General features: G+C 46.0%; 1 protein-coding gene across 5 annotated transcripts in view; it reads left to right on the forward strand.

Moving 5' to 3' along the window:
* The window catches only part of TTC6 (tetratricopeptide repeat domain 6), a 252,004-nt gene that overhangs the window by 22,814 nt on the left and 208,396 nt on the right, over nucleotides 1-20,794 (forward strand). For all 5 annotated transcript variants that reach the window (XR_010793217.1, XM_066608455.1, XM_066608456.1 and 2 more), the window contains exon 6: nucleotides 14,866-15,075. Coding sequence is in view for 4 of the 5 variants with exons in the window: in XM_066608455.1 (XP_066464552.1) it covers nucleotides 14,866-15,075 (210 nt within the window). In the remaining variant the exon portion in view is untranslated. The remainder of the gene's footprint in view (nucleotides 1-14,865; nucleotides 15,076-20,794) is intronic.

The following is a 20,794-nucleotide window of genomic DNA, read 5'->3' on the forward strand; positions in this document are numbered from 1 at the left end:
TAATGGGTTTCACCTGCCCTCTTTGTTGGGCATGGGCAATTTTTCTGAAGTACATTTGTACTGTTGGTACACCAATTTTTTTGGGCCCTCGCCTACATTGTAATCCTAGTAATTTTTAGCCCACCTGCATTAAAGCTGACGTTACCTCAGCTGTGCTGGGCACTGCAATGGGATATATTTATGTACCGCCGGTGGGTTCCATGGACCCACCCATGCTGTCGATCCACACGGAGTTGTAACTCCATGTGTCCACTTCTAAAGAACCCCAGTCTGACTGGGGCATGCAGTGTGGGCCGAAGCCCACCTGCATTAAACCTGACGGGCATGGGCAATTTTTCTGACGTACATTAGTACTGTTGGAACACCAATTTTTTGGGGCCCTCGCCTACAGTGTAATCCAATTAATTTTTTGCCCACCTGCATTAAACCTGATGTTACCTCAGCTGTGATGGGCAATGCAATGGGATATATTTATGTACCGCTGGTGGGTTCCAGGGAGCCACCCATGCTGTGGGTCCACAGGGACTTCACATTAGGGATTTGTACCTGCCAGTGTCTATGTATTAAAAACCCCGGTCAGACTGGGGCATGCAGTGTGGGCCGAAGACCACCTGCATTTAATCGGACGTTACCTCAGCTGTGATGGGCAATGCAATTGGATATATTTATGTACCGCCGGTGGCTTCCTGGGACCCACCCATGCTGTCGGTCCACACGGAGTTGTAACTCCATGTGTCCACTTCCAAAGAACCCCAGTCTGACTGGGGCATGCAGTGTGGGCCGAAGACAACCTGCATTAAACCTGACGTTACCTCAGCTGTGATAGGCACTGCAATGGGATACATTTATGTACAGCTGGTGGGTTCCAGGGAGGGCATGCAGACACCTTGACAGAATGAATAGTGTGTGGCACATGGGTTCCCCATTGCTATGCCCACGTTTGCAGCTCCTGATGGAGGTGGCACAGGATTGGATTTCTCATTGCTTCTGTACAGCATTATGGGCTATCGCCCAGCCCCTTTTAAAGAGGGTCGCTGCCTGGCCATGCCAACCTTCTGCAGTGTGTGCCTGCGGTTCCTCCTCATGGCAGACGCACTTATAAATAGACATGAGGGTGGTGTGGCTATGAGGCCAGCGTGTGGCATGAGGGCAGCTGAAGGCTGCGTAGGGACACTTTGGTGTGCGCTGTGGACACTGGGTCGTGCGGGGGGGTTGGGCAGCATGTAACCCAGGAGAAGTGGCAGCGGAGTGTCATGCAGGCAGTGATTGTGCTTTGTTGGAGGTAGTGTGGTGCTTAGCTAAGGTATGCCTTGCAGTAAAAATTGTTGGGAGGGGGGGGGGCCCACTCTTGCCGCTATTGTGGCTTAATAGTGGGACCTGGGAACTTGAGATGCAGCCCACCATGTAGCCCCTCGCCTGCCCTATCCGTTGCTGTGTCGTTCCTATTACTTTCTTGAATTGCCCAGATTTTCACAAATGAAAACCTTAGCGAGCATCGGCGATATACAAAAATGCTCGAGTCGCCCATTGACTTCAATGGGGTTCGTTACTCGAAACGAACCCTCGAGCATCGCGAAAATTTCGTCTCGAGTAACGAGCACCCGAGCATTTTGGTGCTCGCTCATCTCTAATAGTTATTTGATCACCCCTTAGCCGTCTTTTTTCCAGGGTGAATAATTCTAATTTGGGTATTCAAGTCCCCTCATTCCATGTATTAGTTTAGTTGCCCTTCTTTGGACCCCCTCAAGAACTGTAACATATTTCTTCAGCACTGGTGTTCAGAATTGTATGCAATATTCCATGTGGGGCCTGACAAGTGCCTTATATAGTGGTAGAATAATGTTCTCATCCTTCACCCCTATACCTCTTTTAATGCACCCCAAGACTTTATTAGCTTTTGCAGCAGCTGACTGGCATTGGTTACTCCAGCTTAGTCTACAATCCACTAGTACCCCCATTTTTTTTCCATATCACTTTTCCCTAGCAGTACCCCATTTAGTGTATATTGGTAACATCCGTTTCTCCTGCCCATGTGCATAACCTTACATTTATCAACATTGAACCTCATTTGCCATTATTCCCAAGCCCACAATGCACTAACATATTCTCCTCCTCCACTCAGAAACTAGTTTTCACTGTGCATTAGGTAGACATTGGCCACCCACCGAGCTACAACATTTCTCTGTCTCCCAGCATAAAGAATGATGGATAGTTGGGGTAGGGAGATGCAAGGCTAAACAAACATGCACCTTTTTACCTGCAGCAAGCCAAAAACAACTTCTTTTTGCTGATAGACTTCTGGGAATGTTTGCCAGTGAGGAAAGTTCCTGAGACAGCTATCAGAATGGTGGTGCCAAACATGAGAGAAAGGGCTGAGTTGACATCATGGAGAGGTCAGGGATGTGTTTTGTAGGAATGTGAAAGCTCCAGACAACAGAAGAAAGCTTAAGAGCCTATAGAGTCTCTTAAAAGTGTATTTGTTTATGTGGAAGTGATCACTACTAGCTATCTACTAGCAATGGTTCTTGCTTGAAAGTGGTGGCCTACAGGATGCTGAGCTTGTGAAAATCCATCAAAATATATTTGCTTACAAAAATGCACATGGTGAAAGTCTAATTTTCGTTGCTACCTCAGTATCGACAGAATTAAAATTGTATTGACTCTATGGTGATGTGATGAGCTATTCTCATTATTTTTGGAGCATCACAGAGTGCTAGTAATAAAGACTAGACAGGATTTTGGGTATTGGATTCCCAAGGCCAAATAGTTTTTCCACATTCCCTTGTGTCACGGCTTGATCGGCATCGGGGTGGTGTCACGGTGTCCATTCCAGTCAATAGGATTCACATGCTGACGCAAACTCAGTGTTATTTCAGCACCGGGCACCAACATGAGCACTTCTGTGTGGGTGTGTGGATGGATTGGCCGGCTGGCAGGCTTGTATCCCAGCTGGCCAATCAGCACCCGTCTGTACACATTTATACTGGATCGGCCTCATGGAGCTCGCCGGTTATACTTCTAGTGTGTAGGTGTTTTTGGTCAAGTTGGCGGTTCCTGTCCTGCTCCATTTTCAGATAAGTCTGTTTGGTGTAAAGGATATCTGTGATGTTGTGATATCTTCTGTAGCAACCATTATCTTTACTTTCTACGAACTATAGAAAGACGGGATCACCTCAGGATCCTGACGTGGGGTTGTCCTCATCAGGGCAAGTGCTCCAATTTTAGGTAAGGTCGTTAGTTTGATAGGGTTAGATTTCCCGTTCCCCCACTTTTTGTTCCTTTATTCATATCTTTTGTTATCCTCCAAGTTAGTATATTGTGTGTATATTGCATCTGATCCGGACGGGGTGTTTTGCGTCCAGCTCGGACATAACACCTTGAATGCATACAGCAGGTTAAAATAAATACATTGTATCAAATAAAACAGTAAGCGTTAGAAAGATATCTAATATTCCTTTATTGTTTGTATAAATGATGTAGCACCAAGAGAGCATTCAATTTTTATTAATAATGAGGACTAAAATTATTCAGTACATTGTAGGGAAAATTCCTGCCATACAGTGATAAAGGGTATTCATGAACTCCGACTGCACCAGCCTAATGCTTGTGAGCTTCAGCATTTTTCCTATACACAGTTTTGGAAGAAAGTTGTCAATTATTTGTGTGGGGGTTGGGGACTACATAGTGTGATCACAGAACTGAGTACTACTTATTATGCTCAAGCTCATTTTATGACAAGGACTTCCGTCGATGCACTGCTTCCGTGCTTCTGCTGGATTAGCTGGTTTACTTTGGCTTCAGTGATCACGTGTTTTTGCCCACATGACTGTTGCAGCCAATAGGAGTCAGGACTGATGAGGTCACGTGATCAGTTACCTCATCAGTGACATTTCATAAACAATCTGGGGCTTCTACATTAGAAGCCCATGTGACCTGTTTATGGGACGTCACTAGGCCCAAAAACTTGGTGATGTCACAGGTCAGATGTTGTGGCACCAGAGCGCCAAAAAGGGTGCTCTGGCGCTGCATTGAGTGTGTTGAGGAAACATAGTTTTGGGTAGTTTGACTATAAAGAATAAATAAGGTGGGCAACCCCTTTAAGAGTGGCTTCACACAGCATTTTAAAAAACATGTTTTTAGTGAGGTTCTTTCAGGCGCTTTTTGCTTTTTTTTCCCCTGCAGCCAGAGGTTTACTGTAAGATTAGGAAAAAAATGCTGTTTTCTTCCAAAAACGACACCACTCTTGTCCACAGGTTAGATACAGTACTGCAGCTCAGGCTCATTCATTTGAATGGGGCTGAGCTGCAGTACAAGATAAAGTCTGTGGACAGGAGTGGAGTTGTTCTTGTAAGAAAGCGGCCATGTTTTCCTAATCAATACTACCCCTTTAACTTCTCCTTCCCTCTATGTGAAGAACATAGGACATAATGTGTTTCCCTTGAGAGCTTCATCCATAGAAACAGCTTTCCTATTCAGCAGAGTCAAGAAGATGCCTATGGCTTTACTGTGCGGCTGACCTTCGTATTGTATGAGAATGGATTTAATATTGGAATCAGTGTATGCAAATACCATGGTGTTTATATCTGTGCAGCAGCTCCCCTCTCCTTGATGCTGGATATGTTAGCCTACCTTTCATGTATAGGTTTCGGAAATCTCCTGGCTGAATATAAAGCCCTGACATATTCCATCTTATATCTGCTTGGTGGATGCTGAATGTACTCAAATCCATTGTATTTGCTGCTAGGGACAAAGAGAAGTGACTGCACTCTGATTGTAAGAACTACTCTATCATTGTCCGCTACCAAAGCTGTAGTGTATCTTCAGCCCAAAATACACATAATCACCTACATTGCACCTGAAAATGGCGCCTTAGCAGGTATTCCAGACATAAATCGCACGCACGATTTGAGGCGTTTCATTGTGGTTAAATCCGCAATCTAATTGAGAACAGTGGCAAAAACACACGTGGCTTTTGGTGCAGCCTCACTTCCACTTTTTGGAATACACCCTCAAGGCTCCTTTACACTGGCGAGAATCGCGCGAGAAAATCACAGCAAAATAGCGACTTTTTTCTTGCGATCCTTGAGCGTTACGGTGCTTTCACACTTGTGAGAAAATCGCACGTTTTTTAAGCGATGTGAGAGAGAGTGAAAACGCAGAATTATGAAACCAAGGATTTTCAATGGTTTGCCTCACATTTGCAATGTTTTCACTCATGTTGCCAGAAAAAAAAGGTGGTATGTCCTATCTCTCTGCATTTTGCGTTTTTTAAAAATCTCCCATGTTTCCCTATGGAGCCTCATTTTTATCGCATCGCACAGCACAAACTTGCAATTTTTGTGCAGTGTGTTTTTAACATTAGAACGTCCTATTGACTTTCCCGCTAAAAAAACACAACAAAATCGTGTGAAAAAAGCACGTGAGAAACTCGCAAGTGGCGGCAATGTTTTTGCAAGAAAAAGCAACACTGACACTTTTTCTCGAAGCAAAAAAGTCGCAATTTTGGAGCGATTTTTCTCGCAGTGAGGCTACATTCAGACGAACGTATATCGGCTCGGTTTTCACGCCGAGCCGATATACGTTGTCCTCGTATGCAGGGGGGGGGGGAGGATGGAAGAGCCAGGGGCAGGAACTGAGCTCCCGCCCCCTCTCTGCCTCCTCTCCGCCCCTCTGCACTGTCTGCAATGGGGAGAGGCGGGCCGGGGGCGGGGCTAATTCGAGAACCTTAGCCCAGCCCCCGACCCACCTCTCCCCATTGCAAATAGTGCAGAGGGGCGGAGAGGGGGCGGGAGCTCAGTTCCTGCTCCTGGCTCTTCCACCCCCCCCCTGCACACGAGGACAACGTATATCGGCTCGGCGTGAAAACCGAGCCGATATACGTTCGTCTGAATGCAGCCTGAGATTGCAATCGCCAGTGGTGCAGGAGCCGTCAGCGCTGCTTCTTCTCACAAAAACATAGCTGCCACTTGAATTTTACAGCTCATTGGCTGAAAACTGCATTGCAAAACTGTGGCATTTTGTGATAAAACACGTGGTTTTCAGCAGCATTTTTGATGTGCAATTAACCAGCAAAATAAAAAATGCTAAAGGGACACTATGAAAGTGCCATATGATGATGTAGCCTAATTGTTAAAGCGACAAACAAAGATGGCTGTACCAGCTTCTCTGACCATCTGATACACACTGTCCATGACTAGGTACAACGGAGTCGTCGCTGTGACCACTTACCCCCCCATTACCCCTTTTAACCTAGCTTATCTAAAATAAACACCGACAACTTCTTTTTGGATTAAATTTGGCCACAGCAGCCAATTTTATTATAACATACAACAATAAATCCTGAATAACACTTTTTTAACCCTGATCCTAACTACTATGGAGAGATCCTTGGAGTTCCCCACAAAATTATCTGTCGCCTCACCCAAAAAACAAGGAAGATAGGTGTAACTGTCTCCCGTCTCCTAAAAATCCTGACTCGGGAAACCCTATCTTCCAAACTACGCCTCCCGTCTCCAATCACCTGACTCAGGAGACTCGCCATTTACCTCGAGTCACCAACCTCCCGACCCCGAGGCTATCTAGCCATACCCCGGCTATTAACAACCACAACTTTAGCAGGTAACCCCCTGCCAAACAAGAGGCGACAGACCCACCTACAATTTAAAACTAACCAGAGGGGGGAGGAGGTAACTCTACTAACCCCTGCCTCCCCCCTTACCCCCTCTTATATTGACTCCAAGGACCCCTCCCTAACCGCCACAGCCAGCACGGCTTGAAACCTCAAGCCTGCGCCGCCCTCCACAACAACAAGGCGCGCTCCACTCCCTCCTGAACTGCCTCTAACCACAAGTCCAAACCTATCTCATTTAAATGCACCCCATCTTGTCTCCAATAATTCCCCCTGCCAGACTCTAGGTCTATGTGTCGCACCGCGACCCCCCCATTCCTTCCCACAAAGCGAGATACTTCCCTATTAAGCTTTATTCTCGCTTTGTCTAATCCTCTTGCAGTCCGCACAAACTTCCATACCTGCCTAGGCACGATCTCTGACCAGACCACCACCATCTTCTTATGCGCCGCTAACAATCTCAGGATATCATACCTGATATCCCTCGATAGATCCCTGAAGGGCCTTTTCCCCAAATCATTCCCCCCTGCATGTATAACAACTATGTCCGGGGCCCTGTCTAAACCCACCATCCTCTCAAACTCCTCCAACACTTTGCACCACGACATCCCTCTAACTCCCATCCATCTCAGGACCGCCTCTGACCTAGGAAACCTCAACTGTCTCCCGTCCTGCCTCACACTAGCCCTCTCCGCCCCCCAATAAACATATGAGTGGCCCATAATCCACACAAGCGCCGATTGTGGACCTGAAACAAAAAGGAGAAAACAAAATTGACCAACACCCCTTGATTATCATTATACCCCCTACCCCCCTAACACTGTTACAGCAACTGGGGACGAACATACAATTTATATCTCCCAGATTGCCACCTACCGATTTTTCTAATCGACTCGCCCGACAAACCTTGCACCTGTGCCTCTGTAGCCGCCCCCACCCTAAACGAGTGTGTCCCAAATTGCGACTCATCTAAACCGAGCTCCCTCAGCGCCTTCCTAAAGATCGCTGTAAACTGGAAGCGTGACAAAAACTGGCCCCCCTCATGCTGCAATAAAGGGCCTAATCTCTTACCCGCTACCTCAGTATAGCTAACCCATGCCGACACGGGGCACATTATTGACCCGTGAACCCTACCCAATCTAATCAAATGTCCCCGCCCAGCCTGATCTGTTTTTGATCGGCGTATGACCAACTCTAAATGGTCATCAACTTTTCTAACATCCCCCCCCTGTAAACCTCCCCCAACTGATTTACTAGGGGACACCAACTCCCCAACCCTAAATGCCCCAAAAAATGCCAGTGAAAACGCTAACCTGAATAACGATCTTTCGAACAACGTATCGCAGAGGCCTTCCAGTACCCCCCCTAACTTTTCTAACAACTCAAACGAAACTGGTCTACGTAAGTCCACACTGCCTTTACCTTTTCTAAAACCCTTCAACGCTTGTCTCACTAGGAAATTCTTCGTTATATCCCCCACCCCCCTTAACTTACACCCAAATGCTACCCCTGCCATGAACCTGTTCGCTCGTGACACCGAAACATTATCCTGCTCTGCCTTACCCAACCAACTTAACAGCGCCCCCACTCTATCTTCCTCCGCCTCTCCTATCCCAAGCTGACCTACCCAGCCTTCCCACTCCTGCCACGCTGCTATATACGCAGCTCTAGTACCCTGAGCCAGTGACCTCTCGATTAGATGCCCCACTGCTCTCTTACCACACTCCAAAGATGAGACGGGCACGTCCTCCCTCGGTCCTCCGCCTGAGGGGCCAGGGTCCTGAATCGCTCCCACTGAAACCGAGAAAGAGCATCCGCGATTGAATTCTCAATCCCCGGCACGTGCACCGCCACTATCCAAATATTCATCTTCAATGTTTCCAATACCAGGTGGCGCAACAAATTCACCACCGGGGGTGATGAGGCGGTCAAAGCATTGATCACCTGCACCACCCCCATATTGTCGCAATGGAACCTCACCTTCTTGTTCTGAAGGCGATCGCCCCAAAGCGCCACGGCCACCACTATTGGAAACAGTTCCAACAATACCAGATTCTTCGTCAAACCTTCCTCCCGCCATCTGACCGGCCATTCCCCAACACACCATTGCCCCTGGCAAAATGCCCCAAATCCCGCACTCCCTGCCGCGTCTGTAAACAACTCGTAGTCCACATTCTCACTCACTTCCGAGATTATCATGGACCTCCCATTGTATTTGTTTAAAAAGGAAGCCCAGACTGCTAGGTCCCCTTTTAAACTCCTCCCCACTCTGATGTAGTGATGCGGTGCTCGAATTCCCGCCGTGGCCGACGCCATTCTTCGACAAAATATTCGCCCCATAGGCATTATTCTGCAAGCGAAATTCAACTTGCCCAATAATGACTGAAGCCCCTTCAGCGTGACTTTCTTGACTTTCCGTGTCTTTTCTACCTCGCATTTTAAATCCCGCAACTTATCTTCCGGCAATTGACATACCATCGCCTCCGTATCAATCCAGATGCCCAAAAACTGAAGAGAAGTTGCAGGGCCCTCTGTCTTGTCGGGAGCCAAAGGCACCCCGAACCGATCCGCCACCCACTGTAACGTTCCCAGCAGAGTCGCACACATCGGCGATTCCGCTGGGCCAATACACAAAAAATCGTCAAGGTAGTGAATTACTGACTGCTGCTTTGCAGTGTCTTTCACTACCCATTCCAAGAAAGTGCTGAAGGCTTCGAAGTATGCACATGAGATTGAACATCCCATGGGCAGACACCGATCGGCGAAATACTTACCTCCCCAAAAACAACCAAGTAAGCGAATACTATCTGGAGAAACCGGCAAAAGGCGGAACGCCGACTCAATGTCGGCTTTCGCTAACAGCGCCCCCCTCCCATACCTTCTTACCCATTTTAGTGCCGCATCAAAAGATGTATAAACCACCGAACAGAGCTCAGGGTCTATACCATCGTTCACTGATGCCCCTTTCGGATAAGAAAGATGGTGTATTAACCGAAACTTATTCGGTTCCCTCTTAGGTACTACTCCCAGGGGAGACACTACGAAGTTCCGGAGGGGAGGCTCCTGAAAGGGGCCTGCCATCCGCCCTAAGCTAATTTCTTTTGCCAGTTTCTCCGAAACCACTTCCGGATTCCTCATGGCCGAGAGTAGGTTTTTTGTTGATAACGGAATCTCATGTTTTGGGGGAGGGATGTGAAACCCCCCCGAAAACCTTCTTCCAACAATTTCGCCTTTTCCCTGTCAGGATACCTATTTAGAAACCTGACCATCTCTTCCAGCCTCACCGGCGTCCTCCCTTTTTCCACCCCCTCCTGCGGCCTTTCCTTTTCCTTTCTTAAAGCATTTTGATGCTCCATGTGACCCGCCATTGCAGTGTGAGCAGACATGCTTAAATCTGCAGCCTGCTCCGAATTTGCATTGGCCCTCATTAAATTGCCAACACAAACCGACTCTATTACCCCCTGACTGACCCCCCTGGTTTCCCCCCTGTGAGGTTGAAGCCAGGCCTGATGGCCCGGCTCCCCCGTGAAAAGGCTGCCCAAATCGACTAGGTGCCATGACCCGAAGCCACAGACCAATATCTTTTTGGTCCCAACGGATTGACGGCCTCACCGCCTTACGTTGCCTAAACTGTTCGTCGTACCTTAACCAGGTTTGACCCCCGTAAACCCGATACGCCTCGCCTATCGAATCTAGATAACAGAAGAGGCCGGAACAGTTCTCCGGCGCCTTCTCCCCAATTACGCTGGCCAATATAGCGAACGCCTGCAACCAATTATTAAATGTTTGAGGAATTAAACGCCATCTGCGTTTTTCTTCCTCCTCCTTCTTGTATTCGGTCCTTTTGCCTTTGTCCAAATTAAATTTCTCCAAAGGCAAGAGGGAGAATATCTCTACAAATTCGTCCCGCCATATCTTCTCCCTCGTTTCCTTCTTAAGATGTGCTCCTAACGGGCCCTCGAAACACACGTATACCTCCCCTTTTGCCCTATCGTCCAACCGCACTGCTTCCCCGTCCCTTTCCGTTTGTACGGCAACCGTCACCCCTGACGCCGTTTCATCTGCCCCCCCCGAGCTGACCCCTAGAGTACTTACCCTACTGGAAGGGGTTGCCATTGAAGTACTCCATGCAGCCACCGGCGATGGCCCCACGTCCGGCCCTCCCGTTCCCCCTGCCTGGACTCCCCCAGTCGCCCCAGCGGGGAAGCCCTCCCCGCCAGACGACACACTACCCGGCGTGTTAAACGCCGTTCCAGGCAAACCGACCGACCCCATTTCCTGCCTCCGCAGGAATTCCCACATACAACCCATAAGTGCCCTCAAATCGTTATCCCCCCCCATGCGCACCAGCAAAACTGACCGCACCACTACCTATACCCCCCCCTACAGGCACAGATCTAGCAATAACATTTACAGTGTTTTGTGTGGTAGACTCACCGGGCTGCGCAGGTGCTGTGGGCCCACCAGCCGCCGCTCCGTCTTCCTGGCGTCTCATCCTGGGATCCGTCCATGTCCCGCCCGATCCGTCTGATTCCTCCGCCGACTGCCGCCTCTCCGCTGCGCGCGCAGCCGCCCCGCTGGAACTCAAAAAACCGGCATTAATAAAATCCTCCGGACCAGCCTGCTGCTGTCCCCTTCTTCCGCCGAACACCTGCTCCAGCTCCCCTCCCCTGGTCCCCCGGCTAACCCTCCCGCTGGGTCCACACTGCTCCCCTCCAGCAGCTCTGGACCCTCTGCTCTGTCCTGACACGGATCCTCTCGCCGAACTGGGACAAGGGCGCTCCTCTCTGCTACCCTCACCGCTGGAGCGCCCCCCCCCTCTAACTGCTCCTGGAGCCGACTGTGCAGTCGCAGGTCCCGGCCCCCTCGCAGCCCGGGTACCTGCGCTGCACGCAGCACCACGCCGCCGATTAGGATTCCTCCCAGCCCTGGCCCCCCCCCCTGCCGCTGCGGGGGCTGGCCCGGCTGGAGGTTCCACAGATGGGCTCCCTGTGCGGCGCCGGCGCACAGGCGCGTGCTCGGGGCTAAGCCTCTCCGGCGCACGCGCCCGACGCGGCCTCCTCTCCCTCTCTGGAACTGCCGCCGCTCCCCCCTCTCCCTCACTTGCCAGTCTTTCGAGCCACCCGATTCCTCGCTCAGCTGCCGCTGCCCGGATCCTCTCCATCAGCGCTTCCATCTCTTCAGGCTCTTCTTGAACTGCAGTACCTCCGATCTCCACCGGGGGCAATCTTCCTGCTCAGGTCCTGTCACCAACGGTGTTTTGTGCTCCGGTCTTCTGAACAGCGATCTTCCTGCTCCGGTCTTCTCACTAACTGTCTTCTTGCTCCGATCTCCTCACCAGCGGTCTTCCTGCTCTGGTCTTCTCACCAGCGGTCTTCTTGCTCCGATCTTCTCACCAGCGGTCTTCCTGCTCCGGTCTTCAGGTAGGTCTTCTAATTTCTTCTGTCTTCACCCGATCGTCCTCTGCTTCAGGTCCTCCCGATCCTCCTCAGCTGCCACGCTTAAATTCTTATCCTGCTGTCTTTTTTTCTTCGGTCTTCACTCTTCTCCCCGTCCAGGTTCCAGGTCCTTCTTCTTCCTCTGCTGCTCCCGGAATGACTCCTCCCCCTTTTCTTCCCGCTCTTTCTATCCCATAAACCTTTGCTCCCCCTCATTACACCCCCTCCCTTTTAACCTCCACCTCACCTTATTTTCATTTAAAATATTAACCCTTTCCTCCCCGTTAACCCCGTCATGATCGCCTTCACCTACGGCCCTGCGGGCCCCGGTTCCGGCCTCCCTTTAGTATGTATCATTAGTCTAAAGGCACTTTTACACACAAAGATGATCGCTCAAAAGATGGCTTTTGAGCGATCATTTTGCATAAACTACTAATTGGTACTAATGCCAATTAGTAGCTTATTAAAGCATGTGAACTGCGTGGAGCTTTATTCAGAGAACAGTGGGTGGTCTGTTCTCTGAATACATTCCCTTTGTTCTGCTGCTGGCTGACAGCTTAGACAATGTTATCAGTGCTCCCCACAGAGAGCACAGCCTGAAGTGCCTGCTAACTGCTCTTCTGCTGAACGTTGGATTTTATGCTGAGCATAAAATCATCATTCAGCAGAAAAGTGAAAGATGGGCATGTTTACATGCAGCGATTATCACTCAAAAGATGGCTTTTGAGCGAATTTTAAGCGATAATCATTGTGTGTAAAAGGGCCTTAAGACACTACACCTGCTTTAGTTAACTAGTGCTGTCCACATGAGCAGTGGTGACAGTCACATCAGCATGTAGTGTTTCAGACTACCGATGCATACTAATGCACAGTGCGCATCAGGTAGTCAGAGAAGCAGTGTGGCCAACTTTGTTTCTAAGATATTCTTTGAACGCCTGTGCTACACTTATTTAGACCCCCAGGAGGGGTTGAGTACTGTGTCCAGGGGAACCACAAACCTCAGAAGATCTTGTGTGCCTCCTGTAGGGTTTTAAGCACTACTCTTCTACCACAGATGGAGGTAAGTAGAAGTGATTATATATGAAACTGGCTCAGTGTGGCTTGTTCCACTATTCCTCTGGTGTAAAGATTGAGCTATATAACTCGGTTAGGCCGCTTTTACACGGCTCAGTAACTCGCACAAGATTTGTGCATTGTGGGACGTGCAAATATGAACCCCATTCTTTTGAATAGAGTCATATACACATGGCATGCTCTCTTTTCACGTTTTTCGCAATTCATTGCCCATCAATTTCAATTGGACCTTTAATGCATCGCATGGCTCTCACATGTCGTGCAATGTGCATGTGATTGCAATGCAAGGTTTCCCATTGAAATCAATGGTAAACACTTCTGATTCTCTTCCACGCCTGAAACTCGCACAAGAGGATCGGAATTTCACCAATGCAAGGTGTTTTTCCTGAAAATTGCCTCACATCCACGAGTAAATCACAGGTTGCAAAGTGCCATATCAAGCTGAGTTTCTCCGTGTGTAGGTAGCCTTATTGTCTAGTGTAACTCGATGCTCCTAAGTCCCAATATAAAATGTCTTATGGAGCTCTCCCAAACACCATGTGCCATGTTAGGCTGGAATCGCGCATGCAGTGTCTTGAACCAAAATAGGGCCGACTGCACATGGCCGGGTCGGATTCTGCATGCGAGATCCTGCAGCGGAATTCGGGCCTGTGCCCGGTTGGTGACCCCGTGTACCTGTCTGGATTCTTCTTAATCTGTACTGTGAATGTGTTGGGCGTCGCTCCAGTGCACATGCGCGGTATAAATTATGCCGCGATGACACAGATCCTGCGACTTTTCCACAATGATGATTGCAAAGGGCCACTGCTCGAACAGCTTCCATTGCCTTCAATGCAAACTTGTCTGCACGGAATCCACCTAAAAATAGAGCGTGCTGCGATTTATTTATTTTTCTCCCACGAGCAGAAAAACGCCATTTATTTCCACTCGCCATGGAAGGAATTTGCTGCGGAACCTGGAGGCGGATGCCCGCTCCGGCTCCCGCAATGCAAATCTAGCCATACGCAGGCAACCTAAGAAGTAGATGCAAAAAGAATGAACCATAAAAGAAGGACTTCAACTTATGACTTTGGCTCAAACAACTGTATCAGAAACTGCAAGTGAGTCTCCAGCCTTCTGGTACTGCAGTCCTTTGTGATGAAAGAGTCTGTGGGTTCAGTCATTGCACAAGGCATGGGTGCTGCCTCTGTATTCAGCTACTCCACTGCCAGTTGCAGGCTCAGTGAACCATCCTAATGCCTTTCATTCAAAGCGTCAGATGAACAAATTCAATTTCACTAATCCTCTCACTATTTCTCATGAGAATGACAGTGTTCTCTTTTTCTAAGAAGGGTCTATTTTTCTGTATCTTTAGAGCCTTTCACTGCATTCCAAGTTCCGTGACCTTCCTCGTGCGCTTAAAGTATCACTTATAAAGTTGTATTGTAGCGTATCATTTTCCTGTTTATTTTCATACTATTTTTTAGAATGAACTTTTCCAACATTGAATCCATTTGCATTATGAATGGATTATTTCTGAAGCTTCCACTTTATTTTAGGAAGTTAGCATTCCATAAACTAACATTAAAATATAAACGTTCATGTTAAATAAACTAATAATGGTGAAACTCAAAAGTTATGTTTTGTTTTTTTTTAAATCTATTTAGGAAATATCGCAGAGTAACCTAATTTCTACACCCCCAGCTGCCAGCAGTAACCAAATTCTACTTTGTCTTTACTTTTCAGATTTGAGGAACATCAGACAATCCATCACTTCTGCACATTGTCACCCAACCATGTTTTACCAAGCAACCTACAAGTGTCATCAAGGGTGCATCACACACTGGACAGGAAAGGCCATAATACTGAGTCGAATGTTACTGTCACGTCCGAAGGAAACCCAGTAATTGATTCCAAACACGGCTTACTACTGAATGGCTGTGAAGAACACATGGGGTAATAATGTCTTAAACATCTTGATTTTTAGTACTAGATCATCTATGATTCCCCCAGTCTTTATAAGACACATGTAGCGGTGGCTGAAAACTAGGCCCACAAGCATGACAGCTAATGGCTGCATAATGTTTCAGGTAATACTGTACCATAGTTTTACCCTCAGAACCATGTGGCCGCTAATTGGTCATTAACAGCCATGCATGTTTTTGGATAAAATTGCAGCAGTACCTGCAACATCCTGCAGCCATTAATTTTACTTTGCAAACCTACTGTAAAGGTTTTTAGTCAAATGTGGCCACTGCTACGTGTGTCCTTTTCAGTATTGATCTGTGCAATCACTTGTACTTGCTGAGGGGGCACCAAAAAGAGGGAGCGGACTGTGACTGTTGGCCTCCTGTGGCAAAAGTAGGGATCGGTGAAATCTATGTCAGAAGTGTGGTCATCCAGATGTCAACCTGATGGCAGCATGGCGATTGAAACTGCGGTTCTGAGTGCGTGTGGCTTAGCGGAATTGACTGCTCGCATAAAACTGGTTATCTTGTTGCCTGCAGGAAGGGTTTAGCTGGTAGGGGGAGCTAACACTTCTTTGCCTAGTGTCCGCCTCCTTGTGACAATAGCTATACCCATGGTTCTAGGCTGGAACCCCTCCAAAGAATGAGAAGAGAAAGAGATTTTACGGCAAGTTCAAAAATTTTGTTATTGTTGTAATTGTACAAACCTGCAGAAAAAATGTATCCCTTCATTAATCCTGCATGATCAACACTGTAAAAAAAATACAGGCAGAATTGATGTGTTTTTTCTCCCTGCCCTCCAAAAAAAATTAATAAAAGTTATGCAATAAATTATATTAAAAAAACTATAGCTTGCCACACAAAATATGAACCCTCATATGGCCATGTCGATAGAAAAAAATTACAGCTTTTGAAAGATGGAGATGAAAATCCCCCAAAAATTGCCGCGTCTAAAATGAGCCGTGTTCTTAAGGGGTTAAAGTGGTATTACTATCTCGGACATTTTATCACATAACCACAGGGTATGCCATAAATGTCTGGTAGATGCAGGTTCCTCCTCTGGGACCAGCACTGTCTCCAGAACTGGTGTTCCCTGTGCCTGCTCACTGCCACTAACCCGTTCACGGCAGTTACCTAAATCGCTTGGCTTTGTGTACTACGTGGTTTCCCTCACTTCCATTCACTTCTATGGGAATTATGGAAATGGCACAGAGCTGTCAGTTCGGCTGCTTCTGTTATCCAAGACACTTCTGGCTTTGGGAAATGGGTTTCTGCTCCCATCTCTGTCCGTTAATTGTATATACGTATTATATAACCAGCAGAGTTGTTAATCTGGGTCTTAGAGTCAGGTAGGGACTTTCAAACGTTGATTCAGGGAGTATTATGACTGCCATTATGGAGTCGGGAAGGAATTTTTTTCCCCAAAATGGGCTAAATTGTATTCTGCCTCATTGTTTTTTTTTCTTTCCTTGCTCTGGATCAACAAGGGGCGGTGGAAACAGGCTGAGCTAGATGGACATTGTCTCCCTTCAGCTTAACCTACTATGTATTAATTAGACATTGCAATATACTTATTATGCTATTTATATATGTACTAGCTTACCCGTCGCGCGTTGCTGCAAAGACAGACATACATACATTCGTTTTTATATATCTAGATAACAACCAATCACAGCACAGCTTTCATGTTACCTCAGCAGTATAATATATAACAACTAATCACAGCGCAGCTTTCATGTTACCTCAGTATAATATATAACAACCAATCACAGCGCAGCTTTCATGTTACCTCAGCAGTATAATATATAACAACCAATCACAGCGCAGCTTTCATGTTACCTCAGCAGTATAATATATAGCAACCAATCACAGCGCAGCTTTCATGTTACCTCAGTATAATATATAACAACCAATCACAGTGCAGCTTTCATGTTACCTCAGTATAATATATAACAACCAATCACAGCATAGCTTTCATGTTACCTCAGTATAATATATAACAACCAATCACAGCGCAGCTTTCATGTTACCTCAGTATAATATATAACAACCAATCACAGCACAGCTTTCATGTTACCTCAGTATAATATATAACAACCAATCACAGCACAGCTTTCATGGTACCTCAGTATAATATATAACAACCAATCACAGCACAGCTTTCATGTTACCTCAGTATAATATATAACAACCAATCACAGCACAGCTTTCATGTTACCTCAATAGTATAATATATAACAACCAATCACAGCACAGCTTTCAAGTTACCTCAACGGTATAATATATAACAACCAATCATAGTGCAGCTTTCATGTTACCTCAGCAGTATAATATATAACAACCAATCACAGCGCAGCTTTCATGTTACCTCAGCAGTATAATATATAACAACCAATCATAGTGCAGCTTTTATGTTACCTCAGTATAATATATAACAACCAATCACAGCACAGCTTTAATGTTACCTCAGCAGTATAATATATAGCAACCAATCACAGCACAGCTTTCATGTTACCTCAGCAGGATAGGAAATAGCAACCAATCACAGCACAGCTTTCATTTTACCCCAGGATTCTCAATATCCAGCAATTGTCTTGCGAAACGTTCGGCGGATGCATCATTTTGTAGTTGAACACGCTTGCTCATAATGCCTTTTGCTTTTGTGCTTGAGATGGAAATCAAACGATCTTTGTCTGGGGTCCATAACTGTCGACGATGCTCGCACGCGCGCCACCTATCGTAGTATAGATGTACTATGCCAGTAATCTTCCCAGGAGTGTACTCAACAACTTCCCAAAGTTTCATGGTGATTGGATGAATGGTGTAGTAATGCATAAAGAACAGACAGACAGTGATTCATATATATATATATATATATATAGGGAGAGAGAGATGACAGCAGGAAGTGAGAGAATTAGATTCAATATGTAAAATTTGGACGCTAATTGATTAGCGCTTAGAATTGAATAATTGAGTTGGGACCCATTAGCTTTTCCTATTTATGACATAATGAATACTCGTGCCAAATTTCAAGTTTCTATTACATTGGGAAGTGAGAGAATTAGATTTCGTACGTAAAATTTGGACGCTAATTTTTTTGCGCTTAGAATTGAATAATTGAATTGGGACCTTTTAACTTTTCCTATTTATGACATAATCAATGCTCGTGCCAAATTACATCGGGAAGTGGGAGAATTAGATTCCATACCTAAAATTTGGACGCTAATTCTTTTGCGCTTAGAATTGAATAATTGAGTTGGGACCCATTAACTTTTCCTATTTATGACATAATCAATGCTCGTGCCAAATTTCATGTTTCTATGACATTGGAAAGTGAGAGAATTAGATTCCGTACCTAAAATTTGGACGCTAATTCTTTTGCACTTAGAATTGAATAATCGAGTTGGGACCTATTAACTTTTCCTATTTATGACATAATCAATGCTTATGCCAAATTTCATGTTTCTATGATATTGGGGAGCGAGAAAATTAGATTCCGTACGTAAAATTTGGATGCTAATTCTTTGGCGCTTAGAATTGAATAATCGAGTTGGGACCTATTAACTTTTCCTATTTATGACATAATCAATGCTCGTGCCAAATTTCATGCTTCTACGACATCAGGAAGTCAGAGAATTAGTGGCAATGATGGAAATCGAACGATCTACATGGGGGGGCGTAACTGTCGACGACGCTCGCACACGCGCCATTTATCATAGCATAAATGTACTATGCCTAAAATCTTCCCAGGAGTGTACTCAACAACTTCCCAAAGTTTCATGGCGATTGGATAAATGGTGTAGTAGCGCATAAAGGACAAACAGACAGACAGACACGCAGACATACATTCTATTTTATATATATAGATTTACTTGTTTGCTATTTAGGCACTGGTCAGTATATTATTTATGATAGATAGACAGACGGGCTGAGGGATGGTCAAAGGGATGGATGGACATCTGATTCATTGTTCAATTTGCAACTGTACTTGGTGCTGTGATTTGTGCACCATGCTTTGTAAATCTATTATGTATAGTATGGGTATTTGTTCTTTTTATGACATTCTAGTGTTTACAGGTCTGGCACTACGACTTCGTCTTGCTCTCTGGACACTCAATTGCGAGGTTCTTGCACTGAAGGACTGATTTATGTTGCTCTATACCTGCAGCTTGGAGGGCACACTTTAGTTCCCCGTTCATTTCTTTACCTGTCTATTTCTGCAGGATACAAAAATGTGTTTTTCACCACACACAATGTCGGTCTACATTGGCTTTGTTCACCAGGAGTAGTTTTGCATCAGGGCTGAAGACAGGTGTAATTGGTTGACAGTCATTATCTCTCTTTTTGGAATGTGGTCGCTCTTAGTAAATCTCTTATCCATGAGTGTCCCTCCCATTCACACAAAGACCCCATTACAGCAAGCGTGTGCTGGGGATACTTGATTCGCATTATGTCAAGAGCTGCCATCCGTCTTTGGCGTGCTGGCCCTCACTCATCGCCCAGCCAGTGAGTAGGGATGTGTTTACTTTCACCAGCTCTTGTGTTCAGCCTAGAACTATTAGTATTTTTTATCATAAATAAAAAAACGTTTTTGATTAAATCTAGTTGGCCATCTTGTCATCAATACATTTTCATGGAATGGCTCATTTGACTTGTTTGATGCCTCGATTCCATAGTGAAGCTTTAGGTGGATTTGGCCTTCCACCCTTCCAAAATATTCACTCATTACAAAATATTCAAGAACCCACTATATGGAAATAATGCTGTCTCAACTCACTCAGTGCAGTGCTGGACAATCTTTAAAATCTATATCCCAAGCCGGAACTGGAAACCCCTAAGAAGAGCCATTTGCTTAATTGGGGAGACTGAGTTTAGCACAACATTCTCTCTAGACCAGTGGTTTACGGCCATTAAATGGTCTCTTGGAGCTTCTGTATGTGCAAACCCATATCATAAACTCATGATGAGGTGGTATTATCACCCCTCAAAATTGTCCAAATTGTTCCCCGATATTGCAAACACTTATAAGTGTCAATGTGGGCACCTAAATTCACATACAATATTTTTGGAATGTCCTATTATTCATGCTTGGTGGCTATAATATATCTCCAAGCTTTATATTACTGTTTCTTAGCGTTATTTGCTTTAGGAATAGAGAGAATCCTGGTCAGTCTGAGAAGACTAGTTTGTCATATGCTATATTGTTGATGGCTAAAGGGCCACTTACATTGGATTTCAATGTGCGATAAAAATCATCGCTGAATCACTCACTTGTTGCTGCATATAAATGTTCCCCGCTCAGCGAAAAGTGAGCGATACTTCATCGGTAATTTGCCAGTCTGAAGTCTCTACTAGTGGTGACGTCACCCGCTCGTGCAGTCATTGAGCTGCCAGTCATCCCGTGTAAATGAAGCATAAGAACTGGAGGTCACTCCCTTCCCCAGCTATCCATATAATTCATTCCATTTCAACTCGTTTGTTTATATGAGTATTTACTTTTGATGAAACAGAGACCACCAGCAATTCAAGAATGGTGGGATCCTTTAGGCTTGGTCTTGTCCCACACTGAGGACTAATTAAGCCTGTGTTTTTCACTATGTCAGTGTTGGACGTCATATTTTACTCCTAGTCGATTTTTTTGTTTTGCCTTCTTGGAAGCAACTTTTCGAGAACTGCGTACCTTAAATTTTTATTCTGTTATGTTTTGG

Source organism: Eleutherodactylus coqui, chromosome 6, assembly GCF_035609145.1.
Source record: "Eleutherodactylus coqui strain aEleCoq1 chromosome 6, aEleCoq1.hap1, whole genome shotgun sequence".
Taxonomy (NCBI): domain Eukaryota; kingdom Metazoa; phylum Chordata; class Amphibia; order Anura; family Eleutherodactylidae; genus Eleutherodactylus; species Eleutherodactylus coqui.